Below are 25,000 nucleotides of genomic sequence, written 5' to 3'. Positions count from 1 at the left end.
GAATTTTATGAAAAACCGGTTTTTTCCGGTTTTTAGGGGGTATCTGTAAATCGATTCAGCTGGAGCAAAACCGGTTAGAGGTACAAAAAATTTTACCTCACATGAAATTTAGCCAATGCAATTGCCTACAAAAATGTACTTCATCATCAACTTGATTGGACAACTCTTTCCCCTCCTAAATGTCCATTAAAACCTCGGAAACGGCAAAAATCGCCAAAAATCACGCCTTCGGCGGCAAATAACGGCTAAACGGTCAGCCGGAGGCGAATGAAACATAAATAAAGAAATGTCTGCCTCAAAAAGTTGTTCAACATCAAAGAGATGCTTGAAGTCTCTAAAACGACTCCTTCCCCTCCTTTAAGGGGAAAAACTGAAAAAACGTGATTTTCAAAAGTATGCCCACTTCCTGGGTGTGGGGGGCACTGAACCCGTCACCCCAGGGTCACCAAATATAAAGTCTAGGCGGCCCACAATGCTGAATTTTCACCAAGTGAAAGTCTTGTGTCATTATCTTTTATGAGAAAAAAGTTATTAATTAATTAAAATTTCAAATTGTGATTTTTTGATGGATTTCTTTGATAAAATGACGGGCTGGTCAATTTTTAGGCCATTTTTTGCTGTTTTTGGGCCGTCACGCCCAAATGGTTTGAGATAATCTCACGGGACCTTTTGCCCAACCTAAGTCTGGTTATTTGTGAGGTCTAGGAAAAAAAAATCCCGGATTGGATGAAGCACGACGTCGCTGCGTGCCGTCAAAAATCGCTGGTCGGCTCATTTTGCCCCCTCAAACCCTCACCTCGTGCCATTTTTCTGTGTAAAGATTATAATTATAATCTTTTGCGTAAGTCTGTTTTTTTTCCTAGACCTCACAAATAACCAGACTTAGGTTGGGCAAAAGGTCCCGTGAGATTATCTCAAACCGTTTGGGCGTGACGGCCCAAAAACCGCAAAAAATGGCCTAAAAATTGACCGGCCTGTCATTTCATCAAAGAAATCCATCAAAAAATCACAATTTGAAATTTTAATTAATTAATAACTTTTTTCTCATAAGAGATAATGACACAAGACTTTCACTTGGTGAAAATTCAGCATTGTGGGCCGCCTAGACTTTATATTTGGTGACCCTGGGGTGACGGGTTCAGTGCCCCCCACACCCAGGAAGTGGGCATACTTTTGAAAATCACGTTTTTTCAGTTTTTCCCCTTAAAGGAGGGGAAGGAGTCGTTTTAGAGACTTCAAGCATCTCTTTGATGTTGAACAACTTTTTGAGGCAGACATTTCTTTATTTATGTTTCATTCGCCTCCGGCTGACCGTTTAGCCGTTATTTGCCGCCGAAGGCGTGATTTTTGGCGATTTTTGCCGTTTCCGAGGTTTTAATGGACATTTAGGAGGGGAAAGAGTTGTCCAATCAAGTTGATGATGAAGTACATTTTTGTAGGCAATTGCATTGGCTAAATTTCATGTGAGGTAAAATTTTTTGTACCTCTAACCGGTTTTGCTCCAGCTGAATCGATTTACAGATACCCCCTAAAAACCGGAAAAAACCGGTTTTTCATAAAATTCACGGCCGGTTTTGGCCGGATCCGGCTCAAATTTTGCATGGAGTCATCCTTTGATATTCCCAACAGTTGATACTTGACTCAGCAAGATCCCAGAAAAGTGTGGTATATCTAGCGGGGGGGGCATTGGACTATAAATTGTACTGCTACCCAAAAATTTAAAAACATGGTCTATTATTCATTGGCTTCAAAATTTTGGGTTCTTTTGATTCAAAGATGCAAACTGTCAGTTTCCAGACTATTTAAAAAATAACTTTAATGTACAGAAGGGGTAATTTTGTTTATCATCTATAAATTTCTCGTCTATTATTTCATTTCTTTAGACAAGGACGTCCAAACTTTTTTTTTTTTTTTTTGGGGGGGGGGGGAAGGATAAAACTAAAAACTAGAGGTTTAAAAGTTTTTTTTTGTGGGGAGGTAATCTAATGAACTTTAAATAATTTTTGGAGTGCCCACTTTATACAGCTCAAAGTTTGTTTGACGGGATAATATAACCCCAGAGTGTTTTACATATTTCTCATGGCTAGGACAATAAAAATGCAATTGCATCTTCTTGCATATATTAAATAGAAGCTTATGATTATTGGGTAAAAGATTGGGTTGCGGATTAATTTATGTTTAATTATTTCTCTGCCAGTCAAATATGTTTCTGCATGGCTTGTCTTTCCTATTTTTAATTCTAATTGTTCTTGTTTTTGCTAAAAACAAATGTAAACAATTTTAGAATTACGTAAGTAAGATAATTGGATGTGTCATCACTTCCGTCAATTATTACCATTCAAAAAACAGCAACTTCCCAATTATAAGTAGTGGAGAAGCTACCATACAATTCACGTTTTCCGTCCGTCCGTTAGTCAGTAAGTCAGTCCGGGTGAAATGTGATTTTCTCGGCTGCTTATTAAAGATAAATGTCCTAAATCTTTAGTGAAGACTCTTATGACATATGCGCATCTTTTATATACGCTGTTTTGTCTTTCTGTCTGTCGGTCATGCTTCAAAAGATGCAAATGTTTCTCCATTTTGTTTTTGCTTCGCTACTTATGGATGTTGTCACCATTGTTAATTATATTTTAATCATTTGATATTATGTATTGAAGCAAACATGAAACAATATGTTAAAATGATCGCACACCGATAATTGACATTATTGTTATTAACAAGGAGGACAATTTACAAAGAAAATAAGTTCAATATGTAATTCTTTTTTTTAAGATTGGCCTTTGGTTTAGTAAATATTATGTATTGGCATTGAAACTAAGACTGGATGTAGAATTTACCTGGATATTATAACAGGGTTAAATTGTCCACAAATTTATGTTGCTGTTTCCCCTTTCATTAATTGATCAGTTCGTTCATCCAATAGGAGGAGAGGTAATGGGGTTAAGGTCTGGATCGCTATTTTAGCCCGCTACAAGTTTTATATCATACATGATAATCTGGTGTAAGATCCATGTATTAATAAATCCATTGACATATGTATATGTAGAATATTGAACTGTTAAACAAAGATCTATAACAACTACTTCTTCTTGAGTCAGTAGATTATTAATATTTAAAAAGAAGTAGACTTAAATTTTGTTTTAACCAAGATATATTAAGGGATAAGATAATGAACGATAATTTAATGTATACCCCCCAAATTGTGATAAATACAATTAATCCTCTAATATATTAAAACTGTCGGAAGAAAAGTTTGGACATTGCTGGTTGTGCCAACCCAACAAGATTAATTAAAAGCACCTAAAGTTTTTGTACCCAACGAATGAGATAATGTGGTTATAAAACTTATGGAACGAATTTTATTTATAGTCCAATGTCCCATACATCCAAGGTATTAACTGATTACAGTTATCAAAAAAAGAATATTACTTAATTATTTTCAACAACCTTTAAGGTACTTGAAAAGTCGCTCATATTGCTTAGAAATGACGGAAATTTTAATCTACCTTTTAGATCAGCTACCAAAAGGAGAATTTAACATTTATGACTGAGTAAGGGTGGTGAGATTTTATGTATTTTCTTTTGCTAAGACAGATGTCAATATAAAATGTTAAAAATAATAATAAATGATATTTATTTTCTACATACTTATAGTCAGAAATATATGGATAGTACAATGGACGATAAATAATCTTCTCATTTTATGTGAAATCATGCCTTTGATAGCTTGTTAGACAGAAGGGTTGCTGACATATTGGCAATAATAAATGATATAGAATGATAATATTTGTTTTATATTTATATTCAGGGAGATAGGGATAAGACAATGGACGATAAATAATCTTCTCATTTCATGTTAAACCATGCCTTTGATAGCTTGTTAGAAAAAAGGGTTGCTGACATATTGTCAATAATAAATGATGTAGAATGATAATATTGATTTTATATTTATATTCAGGGAGATAGGGATAAGACATTGGACGATAAATTAACCTTCCCGCATATTTTAAATAAATTATCAATTTATTTGCTTTAAGAAGTGGGGAGAAAAGTTGGGATAAGACAATGGATGATACATAATTTCTCATTATTTAATGTTAAATCATGCCTGTGATAGCTTAAGAAAAAAGGGTTGCTGACATATTGGCAATAATAAAAGATTTAGAATGATAATATTTGTTTTATATTTATATTCAGGGAGATAGGGATAAGACAATGGATGATACATAATTTCTCATTATTTCATGTTAAATCATGCCTTTGATAGCTTGTTAGAAAGAAGGGTTGCTGACATATTGTCAATAATAAATGATATAGAATGATAATATTTGTTTTATATTTACAGTCAGGGAAATAGATAGGGATAAGACAATGGACGATATTTAATCTTCTCAATTTGTATAAAATCATGCCTTTGGTAGCTTGTTAGAAAAAAGGGTTGCTGACATATTGGCAATAATAAATAATATAGAATGATAATATTTGTTTTATATTTATAGTCAGGGAGATAGAGATAAGAAAATGAACTATAGATTAATCTTTTCCCATCTCATTTGTTAGCTCCAAGATTTGCAGATTTATTTATTTCTTTCCTAATCTCAGTGTATTCCCCCAAATTTTTATCAGATCCCAAAGGCATAATTTAATTCACTGGACAATTGAATTGGAAAGAATAATTTATCATACATTGTCCAATCAATTTTCCTGTTGAAATAATAAATGGCAAACACTACTGTTATTTTATAGATTTTTTAGTAGCAAACCTACTCCGTAAGACCAAAACTTTGTGTCAGTTTGTCTTTCAGTTATCATATTCCCTGAAATAGCAAAAAAAAATTCTACATTTATTGTCGGTCCGTCCACAATATGATTGTTAGAATTGTCCTACAATTTCAAACTTTCTGTTTTAGTAACTGGCGATTTTTCTTGGAAGGGTGTTGGTACCTTTTCCCAAAATAGCTATACACCTTCTCAGGACCTATGAGAAGCTACATTGTAAAACTGTAAAGAAGAACCATATCGGTTCAAAGGTTAGCGAAGTCCTTTGGTACAGACACATAAATATCCAGTTACTTTTATATAAGGATGTACAATTCAGAAAGCGTAGCAGCTCTGTAATCATTACAAAAATGCCCGTACGTTCATTTTAAACAAGTTGATTATATTTACATACTGTTACTTTTTTTATTTGTGCCTTTTCTAGTTTTAAATATAAATGAGTATTTGTATTTACTAAATACTAAATAGCTATTGCTTTTAAAATCTTAAAAGACATTATCTATAAGGAGAATCTCTATATACATTACTTGACCTAACTTCAACCCCGCCCTCAAAAGACTTTAAAAGAACAAGAAAAAAGGCGAGAGTTGGGGGATAACAAGTTATTTATCACCCCTTGCAATAGTCATGGGGAAAAATTACAGGGTTATCCTCTTAGGAATTCTTTTTTTCAACTTTGAAAATTTTTAAATCGTCCCCTCTCCCCCCATAGTTTTGTCGAAATTAAGGCAAAGGCAAGTGAAAGTCTACCTGTCAGAAAGGGTTCCAGGACAAACGTAGGAGTGACAAACGTCGGAGTGAACAAACTTAAGATTGTCTAAAATATTAATTTTATATTTCTATACAGGTTATGTTAAGTTAAGGTATAAATATATACAAATAAACCCCACGCATGGAAATAAGCCCCACGCATGGGTTCAGCATTTAAAAAAAAACTATACGATTAAAATAAGTTAGGTTAGGTCAATTGTCCAATGTCCACTCCGACGTTTGTCACTCCTGCGTGTATCCTAGAACCCCAGAATGTCTATCATACATGGGTAAGTAACAGGATGTTTGGCTGTTCTGTAAAGGTGGAGGGGGTTGTGTTTTCCACATTGTGTAATGAGGGATTTTGCCTAGTTTTTTCCCTTTTAACTCACTCAAAAAAACAAACAAGTATTGTCAAAGAAGCAATTAGATTCTAGAAAAAGATGTAGAATCAACGTGGATATTATGACAGAGGAAATTTAGCTTGATAATATGTTTACTTGTTTATTGGTCAGTTTGTTCATCCATTAGGAGGGAAAGTGATGTGGTAAAGGAAGTGGAAGGAGGAATTGTTATTTTAGCCCGCTGCAAGTTTTTATTCTTTTTGGAACATGAAAATCTTAATCCAAGTAATAATATATCCTTTATTCTAGACAACAAAAAGAGATTTAATTTAGAGTTATATAATATTGGCTAGGCTCGGCAGCTATAGGTTAGCTGCCAAAAAAAACCCTGTAAAATTCAAAAATGTCATATCAATAATAATTTAATATTTCAGTAATAATTTTAAGATTTATTTGCATCTCGTAAGAAAATAATTTCAAACAAATTTGACCCCTTATTAGATATACAAAATTATGCCGCTAGTTATTACTACTTTTTATTATTTCTTTCATCTATGGGTAGGATCAGATTTCTTAACTCAAATTTTGACATAGGCTATATACAATACATTTTTCAGGGAAGAAGTAGACAATGTTGTATCAAGAATAATTTACTTCACATTTTCCACCACAAAATTTACCTCCTATTAGAGCAGAAATTAAAACTTAGAAATTTGAGAAAAATAGATTGTCTTATCCCTTATTGTCCATTGTCTTATCCCTGTATCCCTGCTAACTATCCTATCTCTTCTCCTGCTTTCCATTTTGTCACAACATCTTAACAAGGACAAAATGTTTATAAGAACTAGAGTAAAATCATAAACATTTGATTGTATTTCTTTGTCTCATATAAAGGGTGTGCAAAAAAATGCGGACATTTTTAAAATTGAAATTGCGCGGTTTGTGTTAATAGTAGAAAAATGTTACGCATACCGTTAGAACCGCTAAGAAGTCTATTTTTTGGAAATATAAGAACGATTCCTCTGCTACGTATAGTTACGGAGCTACGTGTTAGAACCGCTATGAACTGCATTTTTTGAAATATAAGAACGGTTCCTGTTCTACAAATAATCTAGTAGCCAGATGGTAAAATGTCCCAAAATTTACTCGCAAGTCAGTTGGAACATTTTACATGTAGCTCCTAAACTATGCGTAGCACAGGAATCGTTTTTATATTTTAAAAAAATAGACTTCTAAGTGGTTCTAACGGTATGCGTAGTATTTTTCTACTATTTACACAATTTCAATTTTAAAAATGTCCGCATTTTTTGCACACCCTTAAGTTTGAGTATTGGGTATGCCATGGTCACAAACAAGCTTAACTCATTACCAGGCACAGTTAGAAGGTCTTGTTATCATCGTGCTTGCTGCCTGAAGGACGTTTGGCCTCCTAATCAAAATGTAGTTCAGAGATACACCAAATGATGCATCCAGTCCTCTAGAAGTTCTAGCACAATTCAAGTCAGCATTGTATGTTTTTTTATTATAGAGTAGCTACGCTACTTGAGATTAACATTGTAAATCATTTGACTGAACAACTATGAGACGGAATTGCCTGGAGTTTTCCTCTAAATGCAAGTAGAACACCCTTAACCCCCAACCCCCATTTTTATATAATATGCCTACAGGTCGAGAGTCTTAAATATAAGCTGTAAATAAATTTTTAAAGATTTAAGGTCGGGTGAGGGGAAATGTGTTGATCTGCTTCTTGATTTAAGGGAATTTACCAAATTGCCTTAGTAATCCTTGTTTCCTTTTTCCTTTTAAAAGGTGGATAGTTGACATAACTTAAATACTCCCTACACGATTGGGAAAGGAATAAGTATTCTGAGAAACAAATATCAGAAATTAAATGTATAAGTGTAGATGTATAACCCAGACAACTACCTGGTTCCAGTGGTGTGGACTTTTTTCGTCAGTTGGCAAATTGCTTTATGATCTGTTGTAGCGACTTGGCGGTTAGCGCTTAGCGGTTAGCGAGATTTTTTCTGCAAATACACACAGACAGACAGACACACATGGTATTACTTTTATGTAAGAATAGTGCCAAGGAAAAGTATTTTAAACAAATTCTTTAATAACTTTCTTTTTCTTATTAAAGGTGAACTGTGAACTTAACTTCTTTCATATCTTTAGTAAAAGGACAGAAAAACAGAGAATTCTTTAAATTAAAAGAAAAAGTATAATATAGTCGAACAATCATGAAAAGCATCTATTAGTTGTCTGGGAAGGGAGAAATAAATAACGTTAATAATGTCTCAATTTTATGCTAAGTTTATAGAATCTACAGTTTTTTTTCCCTGGGTGATGTGCGATGCGAACCCGAATATTTTTTCAACCCCCTTAATCCAAAATTAAGGGGGGTGTATGGATGTGTTAGTTTTAGGGGGTTGTTTTATTGTCAGCAGAGTGAATACACCCTTTTAGTTGTATAAATTCGCAAAAGTTCGATGAATGTACTTTTAACTTGACACTCATCTTGGCAGTTTTAGGGGGGTGTATCAGAGGGTGAAGACCTTTGTCAAAATGGATGTACTTGTACAGGGAATGTGGAGATTGGTAACCCAAATTTTTCTCCCTTAGTTTTGCCACCCTACACCCTTCTGCACGACTCTGATCTACTCTATAACATTCTTTTATGAAAAGACTAGTTACGTCACCCTGAGCCTCTAGGGTAGGGCAGAAGAGTTCAGGAAAATAGCCTAAAACTACATCAAGATATTTATGAAGCTTCCCTGAACATAACAATCAATTTGGACCAATATTTTAGAGATATAGAGCTTCAGACAAAAAAGTCTTACTACTTTAATTCACAGGATAACTATAATTTTAATATTTTATAGCTTTTATTGTTAAGAAAATACAACATTTAAAAGATAGGATAAAATATTTCTGAAATGTAAATTACCCGCATTATTAGCTGACGAATGTGCTACAAAAACACAGACAAATGGTTGTCCCTTAAAATGTCCATAAACGCTTCATTTTTAGATCACTTGAAGGGTTTGTTAGTTAACTAACTTTCAATGTCCTCTTTTATTGTATTATTAGGGTCTGTCGATATGCCAATCCATTTTTAAAATGAACAGCTTTCAAGTTATATATTAGGGAGGATACGTATAGGGATCTTAAGGGATAAGACAATGGAAGATAAGTTAAAATACAATAAACAATATTATAAACAAAATTACATCTTTTATGTTATGATATTTATATTCTGTTTTTATTTTACTGTATAATAATTTTTTTCTCCATTAAACCAGAAATAATGGTACATTCACTAAAGTTGCCAAGTTGAGCACTGAAACACCCCCCTTGTTTTTAAACAAATCGAAATCAAGGGAGGGTTTGGTACATATTGTTTCGTTACTTTAGACTGTTTCAGTTTTTAACATTTTGAATCACCATTCACGTGGGTCAAGTTAAAATTCCATTTACTCCTAAATCATTTCAATTTAAAGTGTCATACACAAACTAAAAGGAATTTGGAATAAGATTTCTGGAAAAAAAATATCATAACAAAACTAAGTAATGATAATTTTATAGAACTACAATGTTCTTCCGTTCTATTTTATTTATTTATGGGTGGGGTATTTATGCTTTCTCGGGGGGAGGGGGGGGGGGGGGGGGGTAAACACCCTCCTCTCACTCCTAATCAAATAAAATACCTTTAAACCTGTTTTTCATCTAATTGAAGAACAATTCTTAATTTTCAAAGAGGGTTATTTTTTGCGTAATTCGATAAAGTTGGTTGTTGGGTTGTAGTCAAATGCTCTTATTAAGTCAAACTGTTCTTAATAATGAACCATTTCATATATATACATTTGGTTATGATCAAGAACACTTTAAAATGTCCCTCTTTTCCAAATGCATATGTCTGTCCCAAAACACACTCACCTATATTTCCTCTGGAAAATTTAGTCAAAGTTGATTATTTTTTCCTTGAAAATTAGGCATGTAAAACATGTAGAAATATTTAGCCTATTTGCTAGGAAATTTATGCTTCAATTAGGGGTGTTATAGATGGATAGATTTATAAGGGGTGTTAGAGATGGAAATGCAGTAGCTTTAGCAAATTGATAATTTAAAGTTTACTATAGATAGATTCCCAATTTATCAGCAAGGTGTTTTGTAGACCAATAAATGTATTAAGTATAGATGTATAACCAAGACAGCTACCTGGATCCAGTGTTGGGGACCTTTTTCGTCTGTTAGCGAATTGCTTTCTGCTCTTTTTTAGCAAAATGACAGTGTTAATATGTACAACGGTCCTGGTTGATATTTAACAACCCAATTGAAAGTCGACACAGGGGGAAAGGGGTAGATAACGTACAGTTATTTAATCCCTTCCCACTCTATTTTTTTACTTTAATTGTAGATTTTTAACATTATCAATGAAAGAAATATATCTATAGTTTCTTATTTAAAAAATTAGGGGTTTCATAGATAGATATATATGTTTATCAATTAGAAGTTTTATATCTAAATAGATAGAAAGATTTTATAATTTAGGGTGTGAAGGATAGATTGATAAATAATCATACAACTTACAATAGGAAAACCAACTCATTATCAATTGAAAGTAAAAATATAAATAGATGAATAGATAGATCAACTTTGTATTAAATTATATTGTAATAAAGTTTTTTTTCATTGTCTTAATTTGATTGGCCCAACTTTTCTGCAGTAATTAGAGTGTGCTTACAAACTAGTAATAATTGAAATTATAAGATGAAATTGATCTAAAAGTTTATCTTAAAAACTTAAATTTTCAAATAATTTATATTTTCACAGTAAAATTGCATCTATTTCATCTGAAGAGATAGCAATCCCCTTAAATTTATACATTGGTCAATTGATAAGAGAAGCTTTTTTATTTTATTTTTTAAAATGGATTAGATTTTTATTTATTTTGATAACTTAAAAGATTTGCTGTTTTGTGTCATATAAATGTTTGATTTCTTTTCCAACAAAAAACTGCACCTGTAACTTTTCATAATATATCAATTTAAGCTTAACTTCAAACATTATTTACACTTTAACCAAATCAGTTTATCGTTTGCCGAGATTTTAAACTTCAGACAGACAGACTGATGTACTTTGTTCTACTACGATAGTTGCTATGATCCTAGCCGTATGATTTGATAATTTAGTTTGGTTATTTTGATAAGACTATGGTTTTTGAGAATTTAAACACATGTTAAAACCAAATTTGGAACATTTAATCTATAGAGTAGCTGTACTATTAAAAAAGTTATTTATAAAGTTGTGTTGTAAAAAAGGGGCTGTCATAACAGAGAGATTTATTTTATTAGTCCAATATACTTTGTTCGAATCTGTCTTATGTAACAGGGAGGGGGGGGGGGGACATTGGGCTGTTTATTAAACAAGTTCCCAAAGTTTTACAATAACGTTTTCTTATTTGTTGGCTTAACATGTTTTAGGACTATTATTGATTTTGATTGGTTGGGTTATTGTGTTCATCGTCCATACATTTCAACTACTAAATGTAATCTACAGAAGAGGTAATTTGGTGTAGAATCATTGGGTATGTACATTAATGTATCGGCTATTGTCTTGCCCCTTTAAATCCCTGCTTCTATAAGCAAGAATTTATCCAACTTTCCAGCAAATATGGAATTTTGATTCTTTCAGGAATCTAAATATTTTTTTGGAAAATTGTTTTGTTGTTAAATAAGTTTATTGGGCACTTTTCTAACTTAAAACCTTTAAATACTGAATACAAGATTTTTGAACATATATCTAAGATTCAATGATTATTAGAATATCTCCATAAAAAATAAAATAATGAGTTTGAACGTTACAGACATACTTTCAGAGAAAATGACAATATAAAAAGAGCCAAATCAAAATAGCTATTTTCTAATTTAGAATCAGCAGAAAAACATTGTTTTTTTTTGCATTTAAACAAGGGTTACGGTGATATAAAAAATTTATAATTAAATTAAATAAAAGAAAAATATAAAAAAAAGTTTATAAAGTGACACCTAGATTAATAATAGAATGATAATTCAGAGTTTAAATCTAATCGAAATATCGTTTACTTAACTTTAAGTTCAGCCGTTTTTCATTAAGATTTGCAAAACGGCTGAACCATTAGGTCTAGGATTTTAAAGGAAGTTCATATCGGTCAAGTAATCAATTATTATTATTACATATTTTGACCTGTTTCTCTTAAATTAAAATTTTATTTTAAAATTGGGGTCAGTTTTTTATACTTTTTTTTTGGGGGGGGGGGGGAAGAAGCCTCTTGAATCTAGAAATCGAACAATCCATTCTAAGCCTATTTTTGTCCACTGGACGCTGCTGCAATAAAGCAGTAAAATTTGGATACTTAGATTTATGTTATTGCTGCTAAATATAACAGGGAGGAAGAGGACAGTGGCTATTATTTTAATCTACGCCCTTCTCTTCCACCCCAGTATTATCAGCTACCAAAATCTTCAACAATGTAATTTATGAAGTCTTTTATAGTGCCTACAAAAATGAAGTCATATTGGCCTCCAATTGGTCAATCAAATTATATACTGGCCTGCCGTTGGTCTGTGTATTGGCCTATCATTTGTCATTTGTATTCTTTTATGTCATTTTTTATAGGCTTTCTAAAAAATTCTTAGATTATAGCCCATTGCCATATCCCTCCTGCAATTGAATATACTCTTAAATTTCATCATTTTTTGCTTAATTTTTGTGCTATAAAATGTAATTAAATTTCATTACACAAAACCTATGCTTCATTAGATCAAAGTCATTTTAAAGAACCATTAAAGAAGCTTCTTATAATGTTAATTATAAAAGTTTAATAGCTATCTTTGATTTTTATAACTGTGGAAAAGCATTAAATATTTATTTTAATTCTGGCTATCAAGTTTGTTTTTATCCTATACCTGAATAAAAGCTCAGGTGATGGTAAATGTACCATGTACACTTGTACAGCCCTTTGATTGTAAAACCTTTTTCTGCATGTCCTTACTGTGCATGGTGATGTGTCAAGCCTCTTTTGGGCCAAGGTTTTTTCCACTAGTTTTACTATAAATATCGCGCATCTGACATAGTAGCTATGGGCTAAAATTTTAAAGTCATTTTATAATTAAATTGTGTGAAAAAATAATAATTTTATTTTATTTCAGGACCATGACAGAAGAAGAGTTGTTAAAAATGTTTCAGGTAAAAACAAAGATAGGAAAATGAACTATAAATTAATCTTCTCCCAATTATTTTTTGGGGGGTTGTAATTATTGTGGGGGGTGGTATTGATTTAGTTTATATTGGTTTAACTATCATTTTCCTCCAACACTTTTAAAAAATCTTATTATCTTTAGCACAATTTTATAAAAATTTGTTTATTTAAATTTTTGTTCAGCTGTTTATGAAATCTTACTGAACCAACTATTATTGGTTATTTTATCAATATCAACAAAGATCGTTTTGTCTTAGTTCAGTATTGCTGCAATATTTAAGAACTTTATAATCTTCTTAAAAGTTTTCACCACGTTGTCTTTTTTTCTGAAAAAAAAGTTTACAAATTCTTTTTTTGCATAAATTGTTTTAAAAATGCATGAATACAAATATTTTGATACAACTGCTGTAGAGTTATTGAGCTTCATCTTGCCAAAATTAATTGAAAAGATCATGCAATTTGCAAATTTCAGGGAGGGAAAGGACCATTATGTTTAAATCAGTTTTCCCCCCTTTTTTATTAATATTTTCAAGGTTAAGAAATCAGAATTTATAAAATAAGAATTTGGGGGAAGTTTAATTTAATGTTTATTGACCTATCACTAAATTGCATGTAGAGATAGTTTAAATGTAAGAAACAAGGATTTGTTTTTAATTTCTAAAGAATTGTTAACATATCGCAATAGACAATGCGTTTAATTTCCTTTCCAGTTTTGCTTTGAAATAAACAGGTTCTCGGCCATATTTTAAAATCAAGTATAGCATCGTTTTACAGACAATATTTTAATACAAAATCTAAGGATTTTAAATAGAAAAATCATAAAGATAATACAAGTTTTGTATTAATCAGGTTTTATTTTTTTAAATATTTCATTTGAATATCCGAGGAAAGCTGTCTATAATTCGATGCGGTATTTTTTCAGTAGTACAGCTACTCTATAACTTTACTTTTTTTCCGACAAACCGACCGTCAATAGTTAATGAAAATAACTAGATAATGTGATCTACATAAGTCTTGTTTTATACAATTAAATTATTTATCACTTCAAATTTTGTTTGTTTTTGCTGCTTAATATTATTTAGAATTTTAATTTCTTTTCATTCGCAGGCTTATGGACCAATCTACCAGCTAAACATTCTACGGGACAAGAGTACCGGAGTCAGTCGTGGCTGTTGCTTCATCACCTACTTCAAGCGCAAAGACTCCCTAGCTGCGCAGAATGCCACGCACAACATTAAAATTCTTCCCGGGGTGAGTTTCATTTTGTAGATTTCTTGATTTAGTAGATTTTGTTTCTTGATCATAAAAATCGTAGACTAGTATTTTTGTATGTTTGTCATTTGTAAATCGTCCTTTAAAAAAAACAATTATTCATATTCTATCTAAAACTGTTCTGTACTACATATGATACATAAATAATGTCAAGTGTCAAACGCTTTTCTTATATCTAATTATAAAGTTTATGAAAACAAAACCAAATAATAAAGTTAATAAGAGCAATTAAGTCCATAAGTTAATTGCATAAGTTACAGAAAAACTAAGCTTGTCAAATTTTAAAAAAAATAGAACTGAACAGTAATAAATGTTCAGACAAATTCCTTGCTCAAGTGGTGGCGACCTTTTTGTCTGCTATCAAATTGCTTTGTGCTCTTTTGTAGCGTCTTGGCTGTGTTTATATATCCGACGCTATTGGCTGATATTCTGAGTGGGTTCTAATCCAACGCATATTAATCGGTTTTGAAGGCATACATGAAAAAAATACACTTAAAATTTTTGTTGAAGTTTGCCTAATTAGGCGATAACGTTTACTTGACACTTTTACTGACAGGCTTAACCTAGTTATAGAGAGGCTACGCTACAAATGAAAATGAATATGATTATGATTATATGAATAGACATAATATAATAATCTAATCATAAATGATAATAGCTAATTTCCTTAATGTTCATAGCTATATTAATAAAGTCTCTTTTTGTTTGGGAACTAGTTTTCTAGGAGCGTAGCTACTCTGTGTTTATCTTTGTCTGTATGTTGGTTATATTAACGTCTTTCCATCTTGCTTGTTGAGAGAATAATACTATTTAATCAAAATTTTGAAAATTGTCTTTGTTTACAAAGTGTATTGCTCCTAATGTATTCCTATACAATTCCAGTTTTTCCCATCTACACGCACACACACACACACATCTGTATAGACCAGTAATAGAGAGGGGACAATGGACTCTTTATTACACTAGTCCCTCATGTTTTATAATAACGTTTTCTTATTCGTTAACCTAATAACTTTGGGGACTTTAGTGAATTTTAATTGGTTGTTTTATTAACTTGGGTGTTCAAACGTTTCAACCACTAATTTTAAACTACAGAAAGGGTAATTTTGTGAATCATCATTGGAGATGTGCTTCTCCTGTTAAATTGTTTACTAAATGTAGCTTAAATATAAAAGATATATGCTAAACATTTAATGTATTTACTGTTCATTTTATCCTGCTTTTGCTGCGCTGCTTTTGGACATAGTTTTCCTTATTATTTACCTTACTTATTCATCAAATTACATAGAATAATAAATCATGAAAAAAGTTTTTGTCTCCAGAGAGTTTGTCTTTATTTATTTTTCTGTTTTTTTTTCTGTCTATTATATCTTTCGAAACTAAATAAAAAATATACAAAATAATATTAAAAATATGAAACATTTTTTGCAAATGTTCTGGGTGCTTTTCCGCAAAGTGCAAAGCTCCATTTAAATTTCTTAGATTAAAGTAAATTTTTTTTTCTCCATTGCCTAACAAGTGCAAGGCTTAAACCTGCGGAGTCCTAAAATTATGAGACTACCCAGTTCCCAATATAACCTAACCTGACCTGACCTAAAGCAAAACAAAAAAAACTAACCCCCCCCCCCCCCCCCCCTCTTTAATTCATTCAGTCAAGAAACTTATCGAAAAGATACATATTTAGAAACCTATCTTATTTTCAATCAGTTTATTTAAATCTATTACATCTTCTCAAAATACTTTTCTTTATCTTTCATTATTTGAGGTATATTTGTGTGTGTGTGGGGGGGGGGGAGCAGGGAAGAAGGGGATATTTTACTGTTTATTACACTAGTCCTCAAAGTTTTATAATTTGGTATTCTTATTCTTAGGCTTAACAACTTTGGGGACTTCAATTGAATTTTGGTTGGTTGGTTCATTAAGTTGAGTGTTTCAACCATAAGAATTTCTGGAGTGGGGGGGGGGGGATTTATTTACCATACCAATGGATGTAGGACAGTGAAAAAATTGCCTGTAATTTAGCTTGCTAACATTGAAATCATTGAGGGTCAGCTTGTTCAACCATTTGGAGGGGAGTGGATGGGGTTATTGGGGTGAAATAAAGGAATCGTTGTTTTAGCCTGCTTGAAGTTTCACTTTATTAGAGAACATGAAAATCTGGTGTAAGATCCGAGTATTAATATATCCATTGCTAGAGAATTTTTTTGGGGGGGAAGATTTATTTGCCACCCCTGTTTCCCTGTTGTGTTTTCCATAATTTGGTTACACTCATGATTATCTAATTACTAGAGAAGTAATTCAGAATAATTGATGCATTACTGCACAGTGGACCAGTATTGGACAATAGTGTACAAAAATTGCAAAGACTAAATTGTGTCAAAATGATCCTATCCATGTGACGTCATAAAAATGAGGGAGATGAGAGGGGAAGTGGGAAAAATAACCCTAAAAAAAGAGATGGATAATTACTCATTTGTATGACGTCACATGGATTATTATTCACACAATTTTGTCTTTGTCACAATAATAGCAACATAGTTATTTATCCTATTACAGTTAGGGAGTTGAATCCATTTTTATAGAAGCAGAACTATAATCTATGATTATGGTTTGGACCCTCTGAAACTGTAATCTACCCTTCCACTTTCCCCTCTCTTGGTGAAGATATCTTCAACACCGATACGATTTTTGAAATGTAAGATTCCACTTTCAATAGAGGCGAAACTGGAATCATACATTCATGTTTACATATCAGCGTATTCATAAACATTGATTTCCTTATTTATATCGACATAATAGTAATGTATCATTCTACTTTCAATAGAGACAAAACTGGAATGATACATTCAAGATAACATATCATATATTTAAATCGACATAGTAGAAATTGTACATATTAGTTAGTTTTTTTTTATATTTTTATTAGTTTGAAGTTTTTAAGAAAAAAAAGGACCTAAAATTAAAGGTTGCTAACACTTAACAATCAGGCCCATTTCCGGACCTTAATAGTTCAACACCCCCCCCCCCCCACATATCATCTCAGCTCCTATTAGAGTTAGATGGCAAAAAAAATTGTGCATGTTCCCTGTTAAGTAATAAATTTCCGACTATAAGTGAGACAAAGTCATTTTTCGCTTACTTCACCCTTTCATTTAACAACTTTCTTTTTAAGGTTAATTAAAATGTTAAATGGATGTAATTTCCTTATTTTTGAAGCTAGAACAATTTTTTCAGAAAATGTTTATCTTAAAGAAAATTTTATATTAGAAATCTCAAAACATGAATTTTCTTATTCGTTTGCTTAACAACTTTGGAGACTTTTACTGAATTTTGATCTACTATATATCTATAATACAAAGTAGAACGATGTCTTTCTGTCTATCTGTTTGTCCATCCGGCTGTCCCTTAAGATCTCAGTAACAACTGAACCGATCAGATTCTACTCTTCAGGGTATATACCTATTGGTCCTGTTGTGGTTTTCAGCTATTTTCTTGAGGGGTGGGAAACCCCAACCCCCCAAAAAATAAAATTCCCCCCCCCCCAAAAAAAATATTCTGGTGATGCTCATAAATTATGGGCGCAGCACCAGAATTTTATTTTTTTATTTTGTATTTTTAAAAAAAATGTTTAAAATTACCTCATGGGGCAAAGCTCCTAGAGGCTAGGGGCGAAGCTGCTAGTACTTAATAACCTAACCATTCAAAATCCAATAAAAGTCCCCAAAGTTGTTAAGCCAGCCAATAAGAAAACGTTATCGTAAAACTTTGGGGACTAGTGTAATAAACAGTCCATTGTCCACCTCTCTCTATGCTAGTTCCCAAAGTTTTACAATAATGTTTTCATTTTTGTTTGCTTAACATCTTTGGGGACTTTTACTGAATTTTAATTGGTTAGTTAATTTAGTATAGTGTTGAAACGTTTCAACCACTGATGGCAAATTACAGTAGAGGTATTTTTGGGAATGTACATCCATTTATCAGCTATTGTCTTAAACCCATCAGATCCCTGGTGGCGATAAACTTGAATTAAAGTACCTAGAGGTTTTGGACCAGCTAGGAAGGTAATTTCAGTCCTATGTTCCCTACCTCCCTGGGTACAATAAAAGTTGTATACAGGGAGGGAAAAATGGACGAAAAATTAAATAAATTCTGTCTATAATAACATGAGAAAACAGAATGAGAAGGACAGTAGCACCCTGTAATCGATATCAGAAAGTCCTGAATGTCCATTTAAAACATTTGACGAAGCTTTTTATATACAATATAAATTGATAAGATACATACAAAATGTTATTGCTTCTAAGCGACGTTTTCTACAAAAAGGGTTGGTAGAAGTCTATATGTATGTCTAAAAGAAATCACTCTTATGGTTTGCAGGTTTCTATAACTATGTCTTAATAATAATGCCTATAATAAGGGAGGGTTTAAATTTCAGTAGTACCCAAAGTTTTATAAACATTTGTTGGATTTATAAATTTGTTTACTTTTATTTAATCTTAATTGGTTGATGAAAACTGGCAATGTCAAAAATATACAGCCAAGATTAGTAGATCTGTTTTTCCAGTTTTGTTAGTCCTGAAGGGGCGAAGGCCCAGTCTAACTTTACTATTTGTAGAAAAATGTCTATAATACAATACAATACATGGTTTCAAGTTTGGATTAGACGGGTCTGATCCAGCGGATATTAATTGGTTTCGTAGCCATACTGGAAAATCATAAAAAATCATGGACAGAATGACAGACAGGCAGAAAAGTGAATTGTAGAGTACCATCGCATTTTATTCTTTTTTAGTTAGTATTCGTATCCAGAGAGGGAGGAGACAACTGACTGCTTATTACAATAGTACACAAAGTTTTACAACAACAATTTCTTATTCATTGGCTTTGGGGATTTTTACTGAATTTTGATTGGTTGATTAAATTGTGTTTATAAATGTTGGAACCACTAATTTTTATCTACAGAAGGAATTATTTAGAGCGTCATCATTATGGATGTGCATTAATTTATCGGCCATTGTCTTATCTCTTTATAGCCCTGATATATTTCATAATTTTATTTGTTAGCTTTTCTTAAAGGGACTGTGAACGAGAAAATTTCTCATCAGATTATCAAACCTTAACATCATCTCATTAATATAATCTCAAATATAGGGCAAAACTGTCTCTCGTTCTTTAAAAAACGGCTTTTTCCGAAAATTTTAACTATGTCCTAGTTTGGGGGAAAAATTTCCGGACTATATAAATGTGCAATTAATTGTCTTTTTTTCCTCCTATAGCTAAAACTAAACTTTTTGACATAGTTCTCTATTTTTCCTAACGGTTAAGCTGACTTTTAACAATATCCTTGATGTAAACCAATGTATAGTTACTTAAAAATTGATAAAATAAGTAATATTTTTTATTGAAAACCAAATACAATAACAAAGCTAGAAACAGGTTATTTTATTAGTATCCAAGTAACTTTAGATGGCCCATCTCTCGCCCACCTTTAATTACAAATTTGTAAATAATAAAGGTGCAATATTTCTTTATAAACAGTCTGATAAAAGTGTAAACTAATTCTTCAAAGTGGGTTATTTATTGTCCAACACAATAAAAAAGAATATCATTATTTTAAATAACCTATGAGATTCAACCCTTTGTAGACTTTGAGGTATTTTTTTGTCAATAATACAAATCTAACCCATTAGTGACGAACTGGGTTTTAAAACCCGGTTCCATCCAGTTCCAGAAAATCACAAAAATAACCGGTTTCCAGTCTTCAAATTGCATCATTCTCAGTATGAATCCCCCCTCTACTACCCTGGTTTTCATTTCCCCCTGGAGCAGGCAGTTTTGCTTACTTCCGTTTGCCGGTATAGCTCAACAAAATTTGAAAACCACGAAAATTTTGGTGAATTCAAAATACCCCTTCTAACTTTTTTGTTTTTATAGTAAAGTTGCTGATTTTTTTGTGAAATCTAAAGTTTATTAACAAGTACATCTATTTGTGAAATCGTTTTATTCAAATTACTATTTTTTATATGATTTTTTTATTGTTTTTTTACGCCCTATTATGACCCGGTTCAGCATGGCCATAAATACCCAGCAGTTTAAAACCCGGCTCGGCTTTGGTTTATTACCTGGTTTTAACTTTTCAACCATTAAATATTTGTTTATGATTTATTATTCTTGAGCCACCCTAATAAGTATACCCTAGTAATCTCTATATGTGTCCTCCAATATTTTTATGCTCTTTTTCTGATATTTATCACCCAATTTTTATATGTTCTTTTTTTGTAGTGTGTGTGTATTAAAACTTCGACAAACGGGCTTTTTTAACCGAAAAGGGTGGTACCTATAGCCAAAACACTAAATGTGATATAAATTGCTTCGTATATTACTTGTAGCTCTATAGATTACATGAGGTTATGTAGTTTTCAATTACGAATGGTATCAAAGTTCTAAAAAGTGTTCATCTCACTTTGGGCGTTCAAAAGTTACATTTTTCAATTTTTTGGCGAAATAACCGGGTATTTAGAAAAAAACGGGTTTTAATGCCAGCAGAAACCGCTCAAAACGGGTCTCAATGCCCGTTAGGCATTTATGGCCATGCCGAACCCATTTTTTTTGCAACTTTCCTGTGCACGCCACTAGAGCAAAACAAAATAATTGGAATTTTGTTTTGACCATTATAAAGCTTCCCTGAGATTTTCAGCTCGATCGGCTCATAAAAGTGGCGCTCGGCACTAATAGGTTAAGATAGATCTTTATTACCTAATTACTACGTTATAAAAAAACAAATTGGCAATTTTATATTTCAAAATAAATTCCTTAACAGTAACTAAATTGTTTAAATTGTTATATGACAAGTTAAATACCCCTACAAACATTTTAAGAAACAAAAACGTTCAGATTTTCCTTGTTTTTTCCTTTTTCCCTCCCAAAATACCATAAAATCAATGCATTATTTCTAGATATTTTTGTTAATAGGACGTTTTTGGTTGATCAATGTAGTGAAATGTGCTTAGAAAATGTTACGATTTGATAATCAGATGAGAAATTTTTACGTTCACACTCCCTTTAAGTGAAAGCTTTTCATTACATTAAGTTTTAAGTCTTAAGTATGTGTTATAAAATATAACATAAACCAAAGTTAAACTTTATCTGAGAGTGATAGGACAATGGCAGATTGGTTATCACACCTTTTTACATAAAAATGAAATAGTTTTGCAAGGGTAATTAATATTTTATCGTCCTTTACCATTATCCCAAAGTTAATTAAATCTATAAGGCTTTTGAATCTAATTTATTAAGCTATTTGAAATATATTTAAATCTATTTTTACAGTTTTAAAGAATCCTGAGAATCCACCTACAATGAAAGCCAAAATAGACAGGCAAAATTTCTGGATTCTATTTTGTACTTCAGTTTGAATTTTCATTGGTTTGAAATAAATGCACAATTAAAGTAACCTTTGTTTATTTTTTGTTATTTATGAATCATTCCAGTAATACAGCAAAGGAATTTTTCAACCATATGATTTTTAAAAAGCTATCTTTGTCTTAAGAAATACAAATTTTATCTCTTTCCTGTCAAAATTTTTACACATTTCTTCCAATAACTTAGCCAGATTGTTCTTCTGCAGTTATTCTATTGGCTGATTTAGAGATGGTGTCTCTAAATTTTCACAATTCTTAATAAGTAAAGAATTCTATACCTTAATGTTTAAGATCAAAAAGAAAACAAATAAAACACTAAGACAAGTTAACCAAATTCAAGTCAAATCACAACTGCTGCATTGATTTCACATTAAAGGAAGCCTGCAAGAAATACCACGCTTTAACTGCTGAAAGACTGCCACAAGTAGACCCAATGCTCAATTTGAAGCCTTCAGCTTCTATAACAAAAAAAGTTTTAGGCGTTTTAAATGACATTTATGTGCAATGAAAATTTTGAAAAAATCTCAATGCTAATGTTAGAAATTTTGAAATTAAACTACGTGGCCTAGAAATAAAAAATTATAAGCTTATTTTTGTCATAAATTTAGGTTGCCAGTAACTAATAATATTTTTACAATAAAAATACCCATTTTTATAGTCACAATCATTAAAAAAAATTAAGTTTAACTCACGTTATACCAAGTGTACTGTACCCAATCAGAAGGCAGAATTAGCTAAGCAACCAAACACAGCTGAGCTTGTATTAGTTTATCCCTTTCTTTCCTCTATGATTTTTGTTTACAAATGCAATTTAAATCGAATTTTTTTCATAGATTTTGACTATGAAAGTTGGTGTTTTTATTTTAAAAATCTAATCAGTTACCAGCAATCTAAGTTTCTGACAAAGATAAAGTTATAATTTTGTGTCTAGGTGACGTGATTCAATATTGTTTTTTCTTTTATGAGCATTGAAAATCTTTTAAAATTTTCATTGTACATAACATGCTATTTTGAAATGCCTATAACTTTTTTGTTATTGAAGCTGAAGACTTGAAATTTGGGGTATTGGGTCTACTTGTGGCAGTCTTTTAGCAGTTAAAGCGTGGTATTTCTTGCAGGCGTCCTTTAAGGGTACTTTTAGGGTTTCAAAGTTGGACAAAAATATTTTTTTTGAAAATTTTTCAGTAGGTGTTAAAGATCGACCTTTAAAAATTGGTAAGACCTAGAACTAATCTGTAAAAACCTTTTTAACTAGGATTGTGCCCTATTTTTCAAATCGGTTGAGAGCTTTAAAATAGAGTTAATATTTTTTTCAAATTGACCAGAGTTGGTGGCGGGGCATTTTCAGGTAATTTTGAAAAAAAATTTAAATTTGATTTTTAAGGTCAATTTTTAGGTTTTCCAAAATTCAATATGGGCTTTTTAAGAATTAGGCCAAAAAGTAGGTAGGACAGTGTTTTTGTATGAAAATATTTTATTTTTCAAGAAAATTTTTGCAAAAAAATCAAAATTTCACATCTTTAAAAAAAATGATTTTTGACATAGAAGGAATAGTCTAATCCTTATGAAATTTTTTATGGATAATCCCTCTAACCTAACCTAATAATGTCTGATTGGCTGTTTTTCATTGATTTTTTTTAGGTTGAAAAAAATGTTTTTGGTTTAGCCCCCCTGTGGGGTATTAATCTGTAACGACTTTGAGTCCAATTATATCAAACTTCTAAAAGTCCTAGGATAACCTGATAGTCTTTTCCATAAGCTTTCTAATGGTCTTGGTTTCATTAGAAAATATTTTCTTTCTTCAAAAACTGAAAAATTACCGGTTTAGCCCGCCCTCACCCTAATGCAAGAAAATTTAACTCTTTCATTTTTACAAAAATAATTAATTATAAATTTTTGATTAATTGTTTATAAGAAATTAATGAAAGTTTTTGTTTATTAGGCTTATATACCAAATCATGCCTTTTTTTTGATAAATTACTTTCAAGCAATCAATCAAAATTTTTGCTATTATCCAAATCATGGTAATTTTACGAAAAAATACTTATAATCAATCAATAAAAATTACTGCTGATTTGGCTCATATACCAAATCATGCTGTTTTATGATAAAATACTTATAAGTAATCAATTTGATTGATTGATTGATTAGCCATAGTTTTGTATGATTTTGACCTGGAGTAGGCTGAGACACTTTTCCATAGAAATAGGGCTATCAAGCTCCATGTTCAAGCACATTTTGACTTGAATTGCTATCTCATGAGATCTACTCTTACCTTACCCTTGCGGAATATGGCAGATGTCCCAAATTAAGTCACGGTAATGAATGACGCTCTCCATAGAGGAGCTTGGGTTAAGGGTAGTACTGTAAGTAAGTGACTATTAGGTATCCAAACTTACTCAATAATCCCCTTCTTACACAACCAGGGGATGATGCACGATTAATGTTGTGAATGAGAAATTAGAGTCAACCTACAGAGAATTGAACTTGAACTCTCACCACTGTAGCTCAGTGTGCTACCACTAAGCATGACACCCCTACTAAGTAATCAATGAAAATTATTTGACTTATATATATACAATATCATACTATTTTTTGATAAATTACTTATAAACAATCAATGAGAATTATTGCTTATTTGGCTTATATACCAAATCATGCCTTTTTATGTTAAATTTCTTTTAAGCAATTGATGAAAATTTTTGCTTATTTGGATTATATTGGCCAAATCTTCAATTTTCGTCATAAACTGCTTACAGGAAGGAAGGGATTAAGGGGGGGGGGGAAGTTCTGACACATTTGCGTAAACCTGGTGTATAGTCTTTATCTTCGGACTGAGAGGATAGGTTATTAGGGACAAAATCATTCTTATATGATGTATTTCCCCTAGATTTAAGATTTTTGGATAGGCCTCCAGGTTCTGGAGCTCCAGGCCTCAAGGTGGTCTCTCTACAGGTAAAAATGAAAACAAAAAAATTTTAAGAGTTAGAAGTCAGCTTATGAGACAAAATATGAATGTCTTTTCTTCAAATATGTGAATAACAATCAAAAAGAAGCATATTTTGTTTTATAAGTTAACCTCTAATTCTTCAAAAAAAAATCTTATTTTTAAGTTTTTATCTGTACAGAGACCACCTGGAGGCCTGAAGCTCCGGAACCTGGAGGCCTATCCAAAAAATCTTAAATCTGGGGGA

The 25,000-nt window shown here is 31.7% G+C and overlaps 1 protein-coding gene across 2 annotated transcripts in view; it reads left to right on the top strand.

Annotated features, from left to right (window-relative positions):
- Window positions 1-25,000, top strand: part of LOC145334682 (CUGBP Elav-like family member 1) — a 130,124-nt gene that overhangs the window by 56,874 nt on the left and 48,250 nt on the right. For both annotated transcript variants that reach the window (XM_080180249.1, XM_080180248.1), the window contains exons 3-4: window positions 13,064-13,100; window positions 14,221-14,364. In XM_080180249.1, the coding sequence (XP_080036375.1) occupies window positions 13,064-13,100; window positions 14,221-14,364 (181 nt within the window). The remainder of the gene's footprint in view (window positions 1-13,063; window positions 13,101-14,220; window positions 14,365-25,000) is intronic.

The sequence above is a fragment of the Acartia tonsa genome, chromosome 12 (assembly GCF_053477335.1).
Source record: "Acartia tonsa isolate MP-2025a chromosome 12, ASM5347733v1, whole genome shotgun sequence".
NCBI classification, from domain to species: domain Eukaryota; kingdom Metazoa; phylum Arthropoda; class Copepoda; order Calanoida; family Acartiidae; genus Acartia; species Acartia tonsa.
This window is presented reverse-complemented; position numbering and strand designations above follow the sequence as displayed.